Source organism: Paramormyrops kingsleyae, unplaced genomic scaffold (assembly GCF_048594095.1).
Source record: "Paramormyrops kingsleyae isolate MSU_618 unplaced genomic scaffold, PKINGS_0.4 ups394, whole genome shotgun sequence".
Taxonomy (NCBI): Eukaryota; Metazoa; Chordata; class Actinopteri; order Osteoglossiformes; family Mormyridae; genus Paramormyrops; species Paramormyrops kingsleyae.
This window is the reverse complement of record NW_027326331.1, coordinates 1-17,274: the sequence shown is the minus strand read 5'-3', so window position 1 is coordinate 17,274 and position 17,274 is coordinate 1. Positions and strand designations below refer to the sequence as shown.

The 17,274-nt window shown below is 42.7% G+C and overlaps 2 protein-coding genes across 4 annotated transcripts; both read right to left on the bottom strand.

Moving 5' to 3' along the window:
- Positions 1-2,074: 2,074 nt before the first annotated feature.
- LOC140587594 (bcl-2-like protein 1) lies at positions 2,075-7,924 on the bottom strand. 3 transcript variants are annotated; one of them, XM_072708845.1, is made up of 4 exons: positions 7,691-7,924; positions 7,348-7,577; positions 4,997-5,710; positions 2,075-3,831 (listed from the first exon to the last, which is right to left on the bottom strand). In XM_072708845.1, the coding sequence occupies exons 3-4, from the start codon at positions 5,564-5,566 to the stop codon at positions 3,754-3,756; spliced, it is 648 nt and encodes a 215-aa protein (XP_072564946.1). In that variant the 5' UTR covers positions 5,567-5,710; positions 7,348-7,577; positions 7,691-7,924; the 3' UTR covers positions 2,075-3,753. The 3 variants fall into 3 exon arrangements, with proteins under 3 accessions (XP_072564946.1, XP_072564947.1, XP_072564948.1); XM_072708846.1 differs by lacking the exons at positions 7,348-7,577; positions 7,691-7,924 and adding an exon at positions 6,486-7,294; XM_072708847.1 differs by lacking the exons at positions 7,348-7,577; positions 7,691-7,924 and adding an exon at positions 6,548-7,294.
- A 1,753-nt stretch (positions 7,925-9,677) lies between these two features.
- On the bottom strand, positions 9,678-16,820 carry LOC140587593 (brefeldin A-inhibited guanine nucleotide-exchange protein 2-like). Its single transcript, XM_072708844.1, has 10 exons — positions 16,667-16,820; positions 16,363-16,498; positions 15,056-15,194; positions 14,753-14,810; positions 14,395-14,509; positions 14,003-14,142; positions 13,133-13,304; positions 12,563-12,701; positions 12,056-12,173; positions 9,678-10,426 (listed from the first exon to the last, which is right to left on the bottom strand). Exons 1-10 carry the CDS (start codon positions 16,781-16,783, stop codon positions 10,262-10,264), a joined length of 1,299 nt encoding a protein of 432 aa, XP_072564945.1. The 5' UTR covers positions 16,784-16,820; the 3' UTR covers positions 9,678-10,261.
- Positions 16,821-17,274: the final 454 nt, after the last annotated feature.

Here is a 17,274-nt window from a genome sequence, read left to right as displayed (position 1 = left end):
AGGGATGGGGATCACAAAGCAGTTCGATCTCTGCAGACTGGCTGATGGCGGCGATTATAACGTGAGCCCCCAGACCCGCAACAGAGCCAAGAAGATGACAGGCCCCACCCTCGCTCTCAAAGACAGCTGTGAAAGAAAGGTCTCTACTCTTTTCACTAGCAGTCCGTGTATTCGCTGTAAGACTGAAATGAATAAACCAGACTTAAGGATTAACAATAGTCTGTGAACGGAACAACAGGATAGCAACCCCTGTTTGTTTCTTGGCCAACATGCGAGTTTGGCATGAGATCTGAAACCAAAAACAGCAGAGCGGGGAAGCCTCTGATGAAGGAGCAGTTTACAATCTGGCATCCTGAAAAAAAACCTCTTTCAGCTGACGTTTTCTGCCAACTGAAAACAAAGAAGAATAGGCAAAACAAATAGGAAGAATAGATAAGAGATAAAAAGCTATCCATCCAGGCCTCCATCATAATGTGCCTCGTTGTACAGATCAGTGGAGTTTTTATAAGGATAATCAATTACATTTATAAATCTTTTTCACTTGATTTTATAAAGATTTGATTTTCTTTGTCATAGAAAAATACATTTTTTTTTTTTTTACGCTGCTTGTAAGAAGACTGAGAGGAATGAAAGCTGTGGTCTTGGGATGGAGGCTCAGGTGATTAGGCTTGTTCATGTTGATTAGATATCAAAACTTTGATCTCCAGAAACTGACACGCGGGGTACCAGCCAAAAGTTTAGCTATACCCATTCAAAACCATAATCCTAAGGTCATACATAGTGGATGGAGTGTCATGGTTTGCAGCTGCTTTGCAGGTGAACAAGATCATTATCTTTGCAAATCTACAGCAAACTCAACCAGCATGGGTATCATGGAAAATTAGAAATGTATGTCATTCCCTTAAGGTCATAGCTGTTTGGGTACTCACTAATTCTTCAGTGAAAGAATGACCCAAATACCTACTCCAAATTGTGCTGCAACTATCTGGCAAAGAAGTAAAGGACAACTCAAACTAATGACCTGGCTAGCCCACTCTCCAAAGCTCAGTACCACAAAGGCACAAAGAGTCAGAGCAAAATAAACCACATGCAGGCAACAACTGTTAGAACCTCTGCAGAAGAGCTGGGAAGATATGCCGGGAGATTTTCCTCTGAAATCAAGGCAAATGGATACACACACACACACACACACACACACACACACACACACACACACACACACACACACACACACACACACACACACATTATTTTTTTATGAATATCGACGCTGATCCAAACCTATTTCACAGATTGGGTATTGGCTACACATGACTGATCCACGCCCGATACTTACTTATTTAGTTTTTGGCAGTCTCTAAAAAGTCCCTATTTCGTGTTAAATCTGTCTTTTTTCATTATTGCTGCTGTTTCTCAAAGAATTTCCCCATTGTGGGATTAATAAAGTCTAATCTAATCTAATCTAATCTAAATACAATCAATCACACGACAGCTCATTCTCATTTTATGTGTTTTTGCGGCATTCAAGCTTAGCTCTAATGCTGCCACTGAGTTTTTTTGTTACACAGTGAGTGTGAGTGCAGTGACATCCGCCTGCATTGACGTCATGCGCATACCCTTCACAGTAGGGAACATGTAAGTAAATCAGATAAAAGGGTGATGATCTTCAAGTACAGTGGTATCTCAGTTCTCAAACTCATTAGAACTCGAATTTCTTAAAAGTCGAACCAACCAGTTCTAAAAAAAATTACCTAGAGCTCGATCTGAATCTCAGAAGTCAAACCATGAACGCCGACCTAAGATAACTTGTACGCGCGGGGAAATAAGTCACGCGGCACGTCTCTCAGCGGAAACAAAGGGTAAAGCTTCAGTCTCAGCCTCGCATTAGCTGTGATAGCACCGTGCATGTTTACACCAACTGAATACATATATTTAGACAGTAAAAATACATTTAGACAATGATAGTAACAGTAATTATTATTATTTAATAAAATACATTTAAAAATAAAGACTTCAGAAAGGGAAATTCCTTAAGATATGGAAGAAATGGACTGATTATGTTTCGTCTATGTAGTCTAATTTGTCTGCCTGAGATTCCCCTTTTACACATATAGATATATTGTAGTTTATTTTGTTTGTTTTTTCCTTTTTTTTTTTGTTTGTTTGGTTCATTCTTAAAAAGGAAAAACTGGTCTTGGTAAAGTTCAATTTCATTAGCGATTCTATTAGTTACAGTGTGTGGGTAAAAACATGCAACTGCAATGTTTCTAAGATTTAAGATTGCACCTCTGTAAAACCAAATGACCAAAATAAAAATGTAAATGGAAAAAAAAAAATAATAAAATAAATAAAAATAAAGATTAATTACTGGTAAGGCAGGCAAAACGCAGACGGACAATACAATGACCGGACTGGGGAAACAAACAAACACGGACTAAATACAGAGGACTAATGACAAAAACCAGAAATAGTTGATCACACGGGGATTCCACACGGGGTTAACGAGGGAGCGTGGCACACGGAAGGAGCGGACGATCGGGGCAGGACACATTGTTTGGATACATTTATTTTCTTACTTTACAAATTACCTGTTTTGATAAATGTGCTTAGATGTGTTTAGCACAGTATATGCTCTTGTTTTATTCGGTTCATTTTGTGTTTAAATGCTAAAAAAAAAAAAATATTTAGATGTAATTTTTGGGGCCGGGAACCAATTAATTGGTTTTCCCATTATTTATTACAGGGAAAATTCGTTCACAACTCGAACTTTTTAGGATTCGGTCCGGAGTTCTGAACAGATTAAATTCGAGTTCTGAGGTACCACTGTATTTTACGCTTTTAAAAAGCAACTAGTAGCAGAGCAATTTGCAATCTTTGTAAAATCCCACTAAACAAAGTGCACATGATTGTGCAAGACAGCACAACTAATATGAAACAAGCAATGGATGATTTGGGATTCGCTAGCTTGGGCTGTTTTGTGCATGCGCTACAGATTGTGATACAGGAGGGGTTGCTATTGCAATGAAATGTAGGTGACGCTGTTGCCAGTGGGAGAAAAACTGTGGGGCAATTTAAGCGTTTGTCACTTGTGTAAACTCGTTTGGAAGATATAATGAACTGCAAATGCCTCAAAAATGCTTAAAACAAGATGTACAAACAAGGTGGAACAGTACGTTGGGTATGTTTCTAGTAGTGTATGTATATATACACTCACCTAAAGGATTATTAGGAACACCTGTTAAATTTCTCATTAATGCAATTATCTAATCAACCAATCACATGGCAGTTGCTTCAATGCATTTAGGGGTGTGGTCCTGGGCAAGACAATCTCCTGAACTCCAAACTGAATGTCAGAATGGGAAAGAAAGGTGATTTAAGCAATTCTGAGCGTGGCATGGTTTTGGTGCCAGACGGGCCGGTCTGAGTATTTCACAATCTGCTCAGTTACTGGGATTTTCACGCACAACCATTTCTAGGGTTTACAAAGAATAGTGTGCAAAGGGAAAAACATCCATTATGCGGCAGTCCTGTGGGCGAAAATGCCTTGTTGATGCTAGAGGTCAGAGGAGAATGGGCCGACTGATTCAAGCTGATAGAAGAGCAACTTTGACTGAAATAACCACTCGTTACAACCGAGGTATGCAGCAAAGCATTTGTGAAGCCACAACACGCACAACCTTGAGGCGGATGGGCTACAACAGCAGAAGACCCCACCGGGTACCACTCATCTCCACTACAAATAGGAAAAAGAGGCTACGATTTGCACGAGCTCACCAAAATTGGACAGTTGAAGAATGGAAAAATGTTGCCTGGTCTGATGAGTCTCGATTTCTGTTGAGACATTCAAATGGTAGAGTCAGAATTTGGCGTAAACAGAATGAGAACATGGATCCAGCATGCCTTGTTACCACTGTGCAGGCTGGTGGTGGTGTAATGGTGTGGGGGATGTTTTCTTAGCACACTTTAGGCCCCTTAGTGCCAATTGGGCATCATTTAAATGCCACAGCCTACCTGAGCATTGTTTCTGACCATGTCCATCCCTTTATGACCACCATGTACCCATCCTCTGATGGCTACTTCCAGCAGGATAATGCACCATGTCACAAAGCTCGAATCATTTCAAATTGGTTTCTTGAACATGACAATGAGTTCACTGTACTAAAATGGCCCCCACAGTCACCAGATCTCAACCCAAGAGCATCTTTGGGATGTGGTGGAACGGGAGCTTCGTGCCCTGGATTTGCATCCCACAAATCTCCATCAACTGCAAGATGCTATCCTATCAATATGGGCCAACATTTCTAAAGAATGCTTTCAGCACCTTGTTGAATCAATGCCACGTAGAATTAAGGCAGTTCTGAAGGCGAAAGGGGGTCAAACACCATATTAGTATGGTGTTCCTAATAATCCTTTAGGTAGGTGTGTGTGTGTGTATATCCAATATATATATATGACATGTTATGATGTATTTGGTTTACACCCCAATAAACTAGATACAAGTTTGAATCACAAGACATGAAACCTCTTTCCCTGTAATAAATTTCTGCAGTTCAGCCCCAATGTATCAGTTGAGTGTTTGTATGATTCAGCTCCCATCCCATTTTTGCCAGAGGGCCTTTCTTTTGAAGCCGCTCCTTTTTGTATTTCTGTTTTTATGATTTAGTCCAACACTATCCCATTCCTGCCTCATAGTAAAAAGAGAAAGTATTGCAAACAAGTACTGCAACGAAGTCCCAATGGCATGCTTCAATTCGCCATTCCAGTTAGAGATGTTCTCAGAGGGACTTTGTCTTTTGACAGTACCCATATTATGAGCACTTACAACAGCACAAATTGACTAATACTGTGCAGCTGGGTAGGTCAGACCAAGATGATGTTCAGTTAATGACTGGGAAGGTGGGTGCACCATCAGCATGGATGTTTGGATGGCTCTGCACCATGTGTTCCCTGCTCATGTGGCATTGCCTGGGTGGCATCATTTGGCACCCTCACTCACCCATCCTCCCTGCCGCTGGATCCAGGGCTGGATGTTGCTGTCCAGGTAAACGGTCATCCAGTCAGCAATACGATCCACCAGGTGGCCCATCTCCTTCTCCACACACTCCACGCACAGGGCCCCGCCAAAGGCAAAGAGGCCCACGATGCGGCCCCAGTTGATTCCATCGCGGAACACCTCGTTCATTACACTCTCAAAGCTCTGGTAGGCCGTGACGGGTGTGATGTGAAGCTGGGAGGAGAGGTCGCTGAAGGCGCGGCTGTAGCGTAGCTCAAACTCGTTGGCAGAATCCCGCAATGCCTCCTTCACCGCCTCCAGGCCTTGTGGAGAGGGCGATGGGGAATGGAGCGGCTGCTCAGGCACTGGGGACACCTGGCTGCTGGTGCCGCCAGCAATGACCGACCCATTGACATGAGTTGCTGTTACCATAACCCCCTCGCGCCCATCGGCCTGACCCGAGCCCTCTGTCCGACCCCTGTCTTCAGGAAGCCCAAAGTGGCCATTGTAGTTCCTCTGGGACAGTTTATACGTTATGAAGTCCATCACCAGTTCTCTGTTGCTGTAAGACATTATTTCTTATTCTGTCCTCCTTTTGTTTGTAATCTTAGTCCAACTCAGGCTTCAATGACCATTCTTCTTTACCTTGTGGATTTTGAAGCAGGATTACTTCTATGGAGGGAGGGGGGTGGAGGGACTAGCACAGTGGCTCACACCCTGCAGAAAGAAAAACCCACCACAGCAATGAAAGTAAACACTGCACCACATTAGTTACCCATTGACATTATTTACCCACAGTTCAAATTAAATCTGAGGTAACCACATGCAGAAGCTCATGAATAATGCATGACTCCTATCTCTCCCCTTCTTAATGAGACCATATTCCACCTGCCAGATGGTGAGACTTTTATCACCTGCTGGGACCTTCCTTTGTAGCTTGGAAATACAGAAAAAGTCCAATCTAGGTCAACAATCATAAGGGATTTTTATACAAGCGCCATACAACTCAAGTTTTCTAATTCAGACCTGTGCACACACTATACTAAAAAACAGGAGACCACAAAAGGACGCGTGCTTGCCAGCTGTCAATTACAATAGAATTGCCTTCCTGATTCTTGGTCCGACATCACAGCAGTATTTTGTACGGAGAAACCACGCAGCCCCGGCGACCGTGATTATCAACCAGTGTAGCTTCCAATCTTTCCTAGTGCTGAAATTTAGCCTGCAAGTTTTCATAAAAAATGATATCTCCAGTAACACTCAACCACTAAAGAAGTCGACGTTCACAGTTCGAAAAAAACAAAAATATAATTTTCACAATGCGCATATTTACCATTATAACATTAAATCGTTATTTTCAAACGATTATTACTACGAAGCACAGGGTACCAGATAAGCTAGTGTTTTAGTCGATCTTCATGAAATATAACGTAAACATATACGGGTGTAAATGTCAAGGACGGAATTTTAAGTCTTCAATTTTTTTTTTTACCTTAGTTGCGACCAGACTATATAATTTTCAGGGTCCTGCGCACAGATAAGCGGTCAACTTGCCTCCGGCAGTATCCCAGGTTTAATATCAGACAATACTAACTTTCGAGGTGCTGCACTTAGACGTTTTCCTCTAATGACTGGATACAGATAAAAGGCTTCGGCTACTCGTCCACCAGTCCCCATTTATTACGCAACAGTGGCGCACGGAGGCCGGACATTAATTGGCGGCGCGTGATAGAGGCGTCTCTCTGTTCGCCAGGACGGTCATGACCGAACGTTCCGCGAGTCGAATCGCCGTCTTGACCGCGGGCGAACATCATCTCGCGGGCCATGTGATCTTTGGGAAGGAGCCGACAACGACTTCTTCGGCCACGTTACACGGCCAACTAAATAGGACGCACTCAAAGCTACCATTATTCTCCAAATCAAGTTAACTAGCCAGACATTGATACCATTATTTGGCTAGTTAATAGGATATATGTTATTCGGGGGTATAAATCCTTAAATAAAATGAGTTATACTATAATCTATGTCATTATAACTAACAGCATTACAGCTAACTACAGTTAAGAAGCTAGTCGTGTCCAGCGTAATTTTAGCCCTTGCGGGTACCTTCTACATTTTACACTTCCCGTAACAAAAAAATCACCAGTTATTAAAGTAACAGGTCATATAGTCAGTTATGTCTTATTTTATTTCAGGCTTTAGCGGCTACGTAAACAATTACTACTGTACACGTAGCTAGCTATCTCGCTAACGTTACTGCCCTTAGCGGGTTAGCAAAAAACTGAAAGAAAACGTGTGCAGTGAAACTGATCAGTGAAATGATAAATCGCAGCATAATACAGGCAGTTACTTACTGGAAAAAGTGAGCGTATACTCGTTGAACACATCACATCTTCGACCGTACGAGCGTACGACCCCTAATCGCAAATATTTGGTACTCCGACATTTCTGCTGGGGCTACTAGGGCGGCTGCTGTGCTCGGCTCTAGAATCGCATTGGCTGGCTTGGGAAACTCACTTCTCGGATGTTACGCCTACTGCTGTCAAAGACTAGGAATAACTGCAGCCAACTGAACGGCTTCCTCCTTAATAGTAAGGGTTTTTAATTTGGGAAAGGACATAGATAGTCGGCTAATTAAATATAAATCGCGAATTAAAGAAACAAAGCAAGCTACACATTATAAAAGTGTCGACTTACCACTTAGCTGCTTGACTACATACGATTCTAGTTGCCCTACAATATCTCAGACTCAGTGGTTTATGGATGACTATTTACTTGTAAACAGTTAGCTATAATTTAGCTACCGGACACAGATGAAACACGAAATGCATCTCTATGGTAACCTTTGTTATACTGTACAGAAAGGCATCCGGCTTCGTTCTGATACGCCCCCCTGCGGCCGTTACACCTAAAAAAGCTATGAATGAACGGACCTATATACCTAAAGCTAAAAAGATGTAGTACGTTGCGGCTACACACATTTTTTTTCTGGCTTAAAAACTTTAGCAAACTACAAATTACATAATCCAATTAAAATAAAAGGCACATATGAAAATCCACATGAAAAAGGCAACATTTAACGAATTTAATTTCGTGGGACATCCAGCTAGGGCAACATCAAAAACCAGTAATCCCTCCTTCCATCCATCCTAGAGTCTTGTACCCCAAAGTTCAAACATACACTTCAAACTGTTCAAACAAAAACAGAATGGATCAGAATTAGTTTATTGATTACTTGACCAAATGCCTGAATGATTACATCACGGTATCTGTATATAGTATATTTTAACTATTTTACACGAACTTTACAGTTTTCTCCATATACTGTATATATTTATATTTATATATATATATATATATATACCCCTTTTCTCGAGGAAAAAGTAAACATCCACAGATGCAAGGAAAGGAATGCTTTTCAAAATATGCACTTCATAAAATCACGTCTTTAAAAAAATGCGCGTCTTGAACTTTGCAGAGTAGCGTGGAAGGTTCAGCTAAATAAGTTTCTCCTATTCGACTAGACAATGACATATGTATCAACCGCCGAGCAGCTTCGCCTGTGTACTGTGCAGTTAAGGGTTAATGCATCCATGTCCCCATTCGAATTATACTGGGCCAAGTCCCACAAGTTGGTAATATTTAACATTCAATCGAGATAAATGAAACGCCGAGGTTACTTGGAAACAATAGAAGAATGACTGAAGGGAAATTTAGTAAATAAGTTTCATCCACCCATTGTCCAAACCGCTAAGTTTCAGTCCACCTTATATAGCTCGACAACAAACTGCGAATCCAGTTCATCACTATCGGAACGTAAACTCACGTCTTTTAGTCCCTCAGTTTTATACGCACTCTTTACGTTTAAAACTGGGGTTATAAGACCAGATATTAAAAACTAACAAGTAGGTATCTTTAAAATGTAATAGTTCCTTTAGCCTACATCAAATGAATGTAATTTACTGGCAGAAAAAACATAACTACTCCCCTAGCGTCTACCTACAGATAAGGTGATGTGGGTGGACCCCATTTTAACATGGTGAACTTGGAACTCATTAGGTCTTAAGCCCATAAAGAGACATTTACAATAAACAGGTGGAGTTCTGGGTGTGTGTGAGAAAATGTAAAATTATATATATTTAAAGATGACTCTCCACTGCAGCAGCAGAAGCCAACTTTCAAATACTCAGATAGCTGCATGTTTTTAAACATTTTTTGTATATGAATGTTGTTTTTACATAGTTCTTTTTTTTTTTTTTTTTTACTCCAGGGAGTAACAGCATCGGTCATTGACAGACAGAGCTAAAGCTGTAACACCCCTCCCCTTCATAAAAAGTTCTATTTGCCAATCAATGAGTGTGGGCCCCCAGCATCTGGGTCAACACAAACCTAGCATGTTAGCTCCAAAAGAACAAAAGTATTAACCGCAGACAATTACCTTAAAGAACTAAGGACTGTGCAGCCCCTGAAAAAGGGGTAACTAAGCTTAAATGATGCCTGTGAAGTCAAGGTTATCATCAAAGCAGGCTAATGCCCACAGTGTAAATTCACTTAAATTGTCAGCACATTATTTCACAGAGCTGGGAGTACTGAAGTTCTTGTTAGTGTGTGACAGCAGTGTTATTGTAACCGATTCCTGTGACTGGAGGTACAAATACCCTCTTCAAGTGAAGCAAAAACAAAATAGAAGGAATCAAAAGTTGTTTTTTAACAGAAGTCCAAAGACGGCAGACCAATGACCTGTCAGAGACAAATCTCCACAACCACAGATCTACCAAAGCTTACACTTGCTAGACCTTAGCACTGTCTGTGTGTTCAGAAGACGATCCATTAGTTGTTACTCTCCCTTTAGATTTATAATTTAACATTTGAGAACACTTAATTGTTCAGTCTCAACATCACACACAAAGTCACAAACAAACATTAATAAATAAATCATTTTAAACCATGTTACTTCACTTTTGAATGTTGAATGCAGTCAAGGTAAAGGCTTGTCCACCTGTCTCACAGTGCATTTATGTGCGGCTACCTGTGGCATCCATGAGAGAAGGCAGGTATGGATAATGCTTCAGGTTGGAAGATACAATCACCGATTCTGGAATACAGACAGCCAGAGTTCAGCCTACAAGGTTGGAAAGGGCTCTTTGTCCATTTTTGCCTGCAACACCCTGGTACACTCCCCCAAGCCCACTAGGGGGTGCTGTGTTCTTCATCAGTCTTCCTAATACCAATCTGCAACTGTAGCTCCTCTCCGATCCCCACGTAGGCTTAGGGTGCTGGAGGCTGTGATGGCATGCCCTCCGAGCTGGCGATTTGGAAGACAGAGCCAATGCGTAAGAAGAATCGCCGCAGGATGGCACGGAGCTCTGGGATCAGGTCGAACTGCATCATCTCGCACAGGTGAGGGTAGTAGCAGGATGCGTGGGGCTTAAACTGACAAGACAGCACAATCAGTAAGAGCATGCAGTCACTGTACCTCGACACAGCATTCATTAAAGGGCAGTCTTACGTGAGGCATAATTACAGCCCCATTTATTTACAAAAGTATACAACTCAAATGAACCTGAATTTTCATCTACACTATACTTGTAGTTGTAAGATCAATTTTGTTGATTCTTACTCCCATGCCAGCAACTATGGGTATATGGGATGCTCCTTTTGACCGTTTAACCGTTAACCGGTAATCAGTTAAACGGTTTAAAATGTTTTTATATATATTTTAATTATTAGTAGTAGTATGAAGTTTTGTGGCATCTCAGCTGAAGATCGCTTTTCACGTTCTAAATACACTGGGTTTGAATCGGCGACTGTGATTACAGGCACACGTGGCTTAGCCCACTGAGCCATGAACACAGGTACAAGCTTTGCTACTGAAAATGGAAACATTGGCGCAAAGCTTCAGCGGCAGAGACGTATCCGTGTGCTATATTGTAGCCGATCGGTGTAAACACTACCCAGACATGTGCTCTTGTTTTATTTCGGTTACAATGGGCGTATTCACATATTTCTTTATCCAATACTAACTGTCGGATTATCATGTTGTTATCATGCGAATAGCGCAATTTGCAAGTGGGAAGGCGATCAGAGCTGCTTCGAGACGCAGACGCTTAAGTCAGTCACTCTTGTTCTTTCTATTCGTATCACGAAGCTATAAAAATATATTTAGTTTCTACCTATATATATATATATATATATATATATTTGAAAAGTAGACCGTCCAAGGTTTCTGAGGGTGTTTTTTAAATGTGTATATGATAAAACCTCGCAGAGTTATTTAAATGGTTTGGCGAAATTTCTGTCAGATCCCGCCGGCGGGACCGCCGACCCCAGAGGAATTTAATATTCTAATCTAATCAGTTAACGGTTAATGTTCGGTTAACGAACGGCGGTTGTCGGTTGGGAAAATTAATCGAAATGAGCATCCCTAATGGGTATATTCGTGGTGAGAGTAAATAGGCATTAAAACAAAGAGAAGAATCAAAAAGATAAAAACTTCATAAATAACTATAAAATGCTCAGTCTAAAGGAGATACCTAAGATTAGCTTTCGCCAAAAAAAATCCAAAAAAGCCTCAGGCTTGTCTTTACTAAAAACCTTTTTTAAAGGGTCAGTTAAATGGTAACTCAGCCTAAGGGAGTTAAAACTTATTAAAAATGTAAAAAATGTTATGTTATTTTAACACATCTGGAATTTCATACTGAGATGTGGAACTGAAGTGGAAAATACAGGACACAAAAATATACATTTTATCTTTCAATAATTGTTTTTTTCTAACAGAATGTTGCTCATTGTTCAGGGACACCAAACATAAGCATATTGGTTAGATCTTGCTGCTACATCCTTAAGTTAAAGTGCTAAGACTATAAAAATGTTTCAATGGATAAATTACAAATTAACTCAAGCTGCACTGGAAGAATGAGTCAGCTAAACATTAGCCAAGAATAAAAAATGAATTCAGTGCCACATAAAATGAGACCTATGATAAATTTAGAGGGCATCATTTATGACCAGTGCTGTCTTGCCAGGCAAGCAGGTGTCTCCTCAAGGGGGCGCTGGTGGTACCTTGTCATCTGGGAGTTTGAGAGTCCTGGTGAGCAGCAGGAGCAGCAAGCTGGTCCAGGCCTCGCGATGGCTCTCAGACGTCAGGGTGATGAAGTAGGCCAGAGCCTCGCTGCACACACTGCCAGGGGAAGGCGATTGATCACCAGCAAGCTCTGCATACAACATCCCTGACACACCTACAACCACCTCCACACACATTCACCACACTTCTGTTAAGACATGCAACGACAGTGGATTCAGTACTGAGCAGGTCCATCTAATCACCAGATTACTGACAGTTAATTACGGTTTCATTAGTTAACAATCCATCTGATGCCGTGAATGGGGAGTTCTACAAAAAAAAACACTAAACGGAAAGGAGGATTCTGTCCAGACTCCTGCTGATTATGGACAATGCTGCTCACCTGCTTCACAGTGTTGTGGCTGAACAGAAAAGCATATATGTAGTGAGTGAACGCTACCCAGAGCCCCAGTCGTATCAATACTTCGGCGAGTGGCCACACTCACAGCAGTAACCGGGTCCGAATATCTGGCCAGGCGTCGCGGAGATGCGGGTCTGAATACATGCAGAAGAGGATGCGCAGGCTGCAGGCCAGACTGCTGGTCTCCTGCTTCAGCAGGTTGGGCTTTGACTTCCCCTTGAAGCCTGGGAGAAATGGGAACACGAGCAGTCACAGGTCACACTGCTCTGCACCCAGGACCAGGGAGCAGAACAGCTTTTGTAGAGCAGCCAAAACCATGTTACTGGCCCCCTGGGCCTCAGCAATCCCAAGACTGTTGAGTGGGCTTTGTGCAAACCCAATGGCTCTCACAACTGGTTGGATATTGAGTCTAGGTCAGCAGATTAACTTTCCACATCTTCTTGACGAGTACCATGTTCATCAGCTTATCTCACTGACCCAATCTGTTTTGTACCATTATTTCTTTTACACTGTTACCTGTTCTTGTGTTGTTTTATTATCTGATCAAAGCTATCAAAAACAGGTCAAGAGGTGAACACCTGAAATGCAACTTTAACAGTGACAATAAAAACCAAGGCTGATGAAGGCGCCATGACACCCTCCTCCCCAAACATGCCTGCCCTCCAAAGTGCCGTCCTCTGCTCATTGTTTGAATTGAAGCTTTGGGCAAAGGTGTGTGATTCTAGAAGGCAGTCCAGCAGCTTGAAGAGGTGCTGGGGTGACAGCTGGCGGTACATGCCCTTATCCTCTGTGCTGCTTGGCTCTGCCTCCTCATCCAGCACGTCCCTCTGGAAGAAAGAAGTTGGGACAGGGTCCTGCTAATCCATGTCAGGGGGGGACACTGAGCTACCTCAGGTTTTACAAACTACTTTATAACTGAATGGCTCTTGTCCTTGGTTAAATAGTTAAATTCCTTTTGTGCTTTTACTGATTTGTTTCCTTAGTTGAAAGATTCATGCAGCTGTTTCACATTAGCTCTGAGTTCTTTCTCCATGCTGGTCAGTCTCCTTTAATCATGTGTCTCAAGTGTTAAAGTGAAATCCAGATCTGTTTAATTGAAATGGTAGTTTACAAACCCTATCCTAGCTCATAGTGTTCCCCTGGACATGGACTAAATGGTCACTCTAAAATGGGATGACATTGCATCAGGGACCGAAGCTGAGGGATGGACACAGTGAGTTCGTGCATGCAGCACTGGCAGTGAGCCAGCAGACTGGTGTGACCAGTTAAAAGGAAAAACAACCACCGACAGCATAACTAGAGACTAGCACTCTTGATATTAATCTCTTGGTATGTCTGCATGTGGATTAATCCCTCGTGTTAAACTGCAGTGTGTGTGTGTGTGTGTGTGTGTGTGTGTGTGTGTGTGTGTGTGTGTGTGTGTGTGTGTGTGTGTGTGTGTGTGTGTGTGTGTGTGTGTGTGTGTGTGTGTGTGTGTGTGTGTGTGCGCGCGAGTTGCAGTGGGCCAGCAATGGCGGGTACGGACCTGGGCGGCCGCCATGTTCTCCGCGTCCTCCTTCTTGCTCGTGGCAGGATAGAAGACAATGTTGTCGATGGTCTGGATTAGCTCCAGCTGCACCACACACTTGATCAGGAGGCAGGAGAATAGCTTCTGGTCTGACATTTCTGACAAAGGGACACATTTCATTTTGTGTTAACCAAACCAGCATATAAGAGAAACACAGTATTAGAAACACTTAGTGAGATGGAAGGAAACTGAGACCTATCAGAATTAATAATACTAATAATAATAATTAGTATTTGTACAAACAGGGCATTCTGGGACAGAACTCCACAGCAACCATAACCCTAACCCTCGATCTAAATCATGGGACGGTCAAGGGAGGGAGCAATAGGAATATGAGGAGCACAACTGACTGGCTTGGGATCTCCCCTTCCAGGTATCGTCGCTGGCGGTGGACATCTGACTGTGGGCGCGCTCAGATAGGGTCCGCTCGTAGCTGCTCTGAGATTGTGAGTCCAGCTCCACATCCTGCGCATGGGAGAAGAAGCAACCACGGAGGTTAGGGAGCGGGCGTCCCTGGAAAGGTGCGCTCAGTCCGAAGGGCTTTCATGCTGCATCCAGCTGCGCAAATGTGATTAAAGCCACACCAGCATGTTTGGCTCTGATGCTGATGAGAAGCATTTACACAGACGGAGTCTACTGCTATGCTGATCTACGGGGACTGTGGCAATAGACACGTTGTCGCTCCTCTGCAGTGGGGTGCAACCTTACCATGTGTTTATAGTCCCCGACTTCTTCTTCCTCACCTGCGGGCCGCCATGTCAGAAGTCTGAAGGAGAGTAAAGCTATACATGAGCTCAGCCATTTAAAGATGTGCATTCTTTTACACTGAGAGCATGTCATTAAAAGCCCAAGGAATGCCAACGGTACATTAAAGCATTAAAGAACAGTAACACACCGTTACATGCTGAGTAAGTTTCAAGATGAATACAAGTTTAATAAATGTTTATTTTGATTTAAAGAGGTGTCAAAATCATGGTGAAAGGGCAGCCCAGCAGGGGGCAGTGTGCTCACGCATGGGGGCTGGTGGACTGGAAGATCTCCAGCATGCAGGCGCAAGTGACGTCCCACACCTCTGGGCTGAACTTCTCCCCGTTCAGGATCACTAGGTTCTCCAGACAATTTGTCCCCGACCGCGCCAACTGCTCGTTATCTAGACCAACCGCACAGTCATGGTGAGACGCGTTCCCCTCCACCGCAGGGTGACACCAGTCTCTTTCCACATGGACACTCTGCTCATATTGCTCTCCACTGCTGACCGTAGGTCACATCAGAGAGCAGTTTCTATAAGTTTGCCATTAACAGCTTCCATATCAACATTCCAAGAACCATATGAACAGTCATATACTGTATTTTAGGGTGCTTTTCCACCGCACCACGCACCATACTTTTAGTACTTTAACAAAGGTGTTGGTTTTCCACTGGCGTTAAAACTGGAACCAGTGCTGAATAACATGACAAAGAAGAGGCTGGGTATTTATGTACTGAATTTGAAAATTTACTGTACTATATTATACGGTTAGACGATGTGTGGTATGTTATGTGCAGCCATATACCTGCAATTCTTACATCGCTAGTCAGATCAAGCCTTTTCATTACACTACATTACAGCACAGGGGGTTTAAGTTTCACTTTGCCATTTTTACTGTCATAAGAAGAAAAAAAAACTTAGCAATTTTAATGATTATTCTGTTTCAAGATTAGAATATGTGTTTAAAAAACAGTTTACCTCTGCTGCTTTCACATGAGCGTTGCATGCATTTTTTGAGGCAATCATAATCATTCTCATCCTTGTTGTTTAAATCACTCTAGAAGGGTTTGTGAGAAGTTTGTTGAACTCCTGTTTTACTTTATAAATACCTCAATATTTATTACAACAGAGTACCATTCTGTTCTAATATATTATACAAAATGCTTTATTTCTTATCATGCCTTCCTGATCTTGTTGTATCTGTTCTTCTGACCAGATCACAGTTTAAGCTTGGGTCTCTTCATTTGTCCACACATCCATTATTACTTTTTTCTGTTTATCAATGCTTTCTAAGTTTGCAACTTTTTTCAAGACGGTTGTATTGTGTTTCAGAGGCAGGCTATTTGCAAAACCAAATCAACAGAAAGCTTTTGCATTCCCACCCCAGAGCACCGAAGTACCAAAGAAATACCCCAGCTGGTTTGGTATTTTAGGTACTGGAACCTAAAGTAAGTCAATGGAAAAGGGAAAGTACCGTACCAAAAGTACAATATCTGGTGCGGTGGAAAAGTGCCCGTAATCAAATTAGTTTTTAAATACTACATAGGGAGAAGAGCTGTGTTGGACTCACCTTGCTGGACACACCACTGCAGCTGGTTAAATATGTCCACCAAAAGCACCTCACTGAGTGGCTCGTAGAACTGTGTGAACACGTCACAGACGGCATACAGCGCGTGGTTGCATGTCGTGGTCATCCACTCCATTTTCTGTTGAGAGACACCAGAACATCACAGGCCATCAGACCTCCTTGGGCTCGGAGAGCTGCCCTGCGCGGTCCTGCCACACCCACCAACATGCCACACCCACCAACATGCCACACCCACCAACATGCCACACCCACCAACATGCCACACCCACCAACATGCCACACCCACCTCCGTCTGCTGCTCTGGGAGCTTCATGTTGTCGAAGATGCGGAAGATGACGCGGAAGAGGTCGTGCCACCAGTGCTTCTCGAAGGTGTGACCATAGCTCTTCATGATCTCAAACATCACTGTCAGGCCCCTGCATGGAAGAATCAGGCACAGGACACAGGTCAGGGACACAGAGAGACATCACAGCAGAGTCACTCATTCAAAATCAAGCTTCATTTACCGAAAAACCACAAGGAATGTAAAACACTGAAATAAAATATGGTGTCAGTTCTTTCATGATATGGGTGGGTGATTTTCACCTATATTAGGAGTATCAAACTCCAGTCCTGGAGGGCCGGAGCCCTGTGTAGCTTAGTTCTTTCCTTGTTCCACCACAAAAGATTCAGCTCAAGAGCTGTGTGGTAATTAGCACAAGGAGATGAATCAGGTGTGTTAAATGAGGGGAAACCCAAAAATGTCCAGGGCTCCGGCCCCCCCAGGACTGGAGTTTGACACCCCCGACCTAGATCTTAGCCCAATAAACATAGAAGTGAGACTGGAGCAAGCCGCTCCTGCTTGGAAATCCAGAGCTGCTGAAGCATGTCTGTTAGCAGGAATGGTTAGAGGTT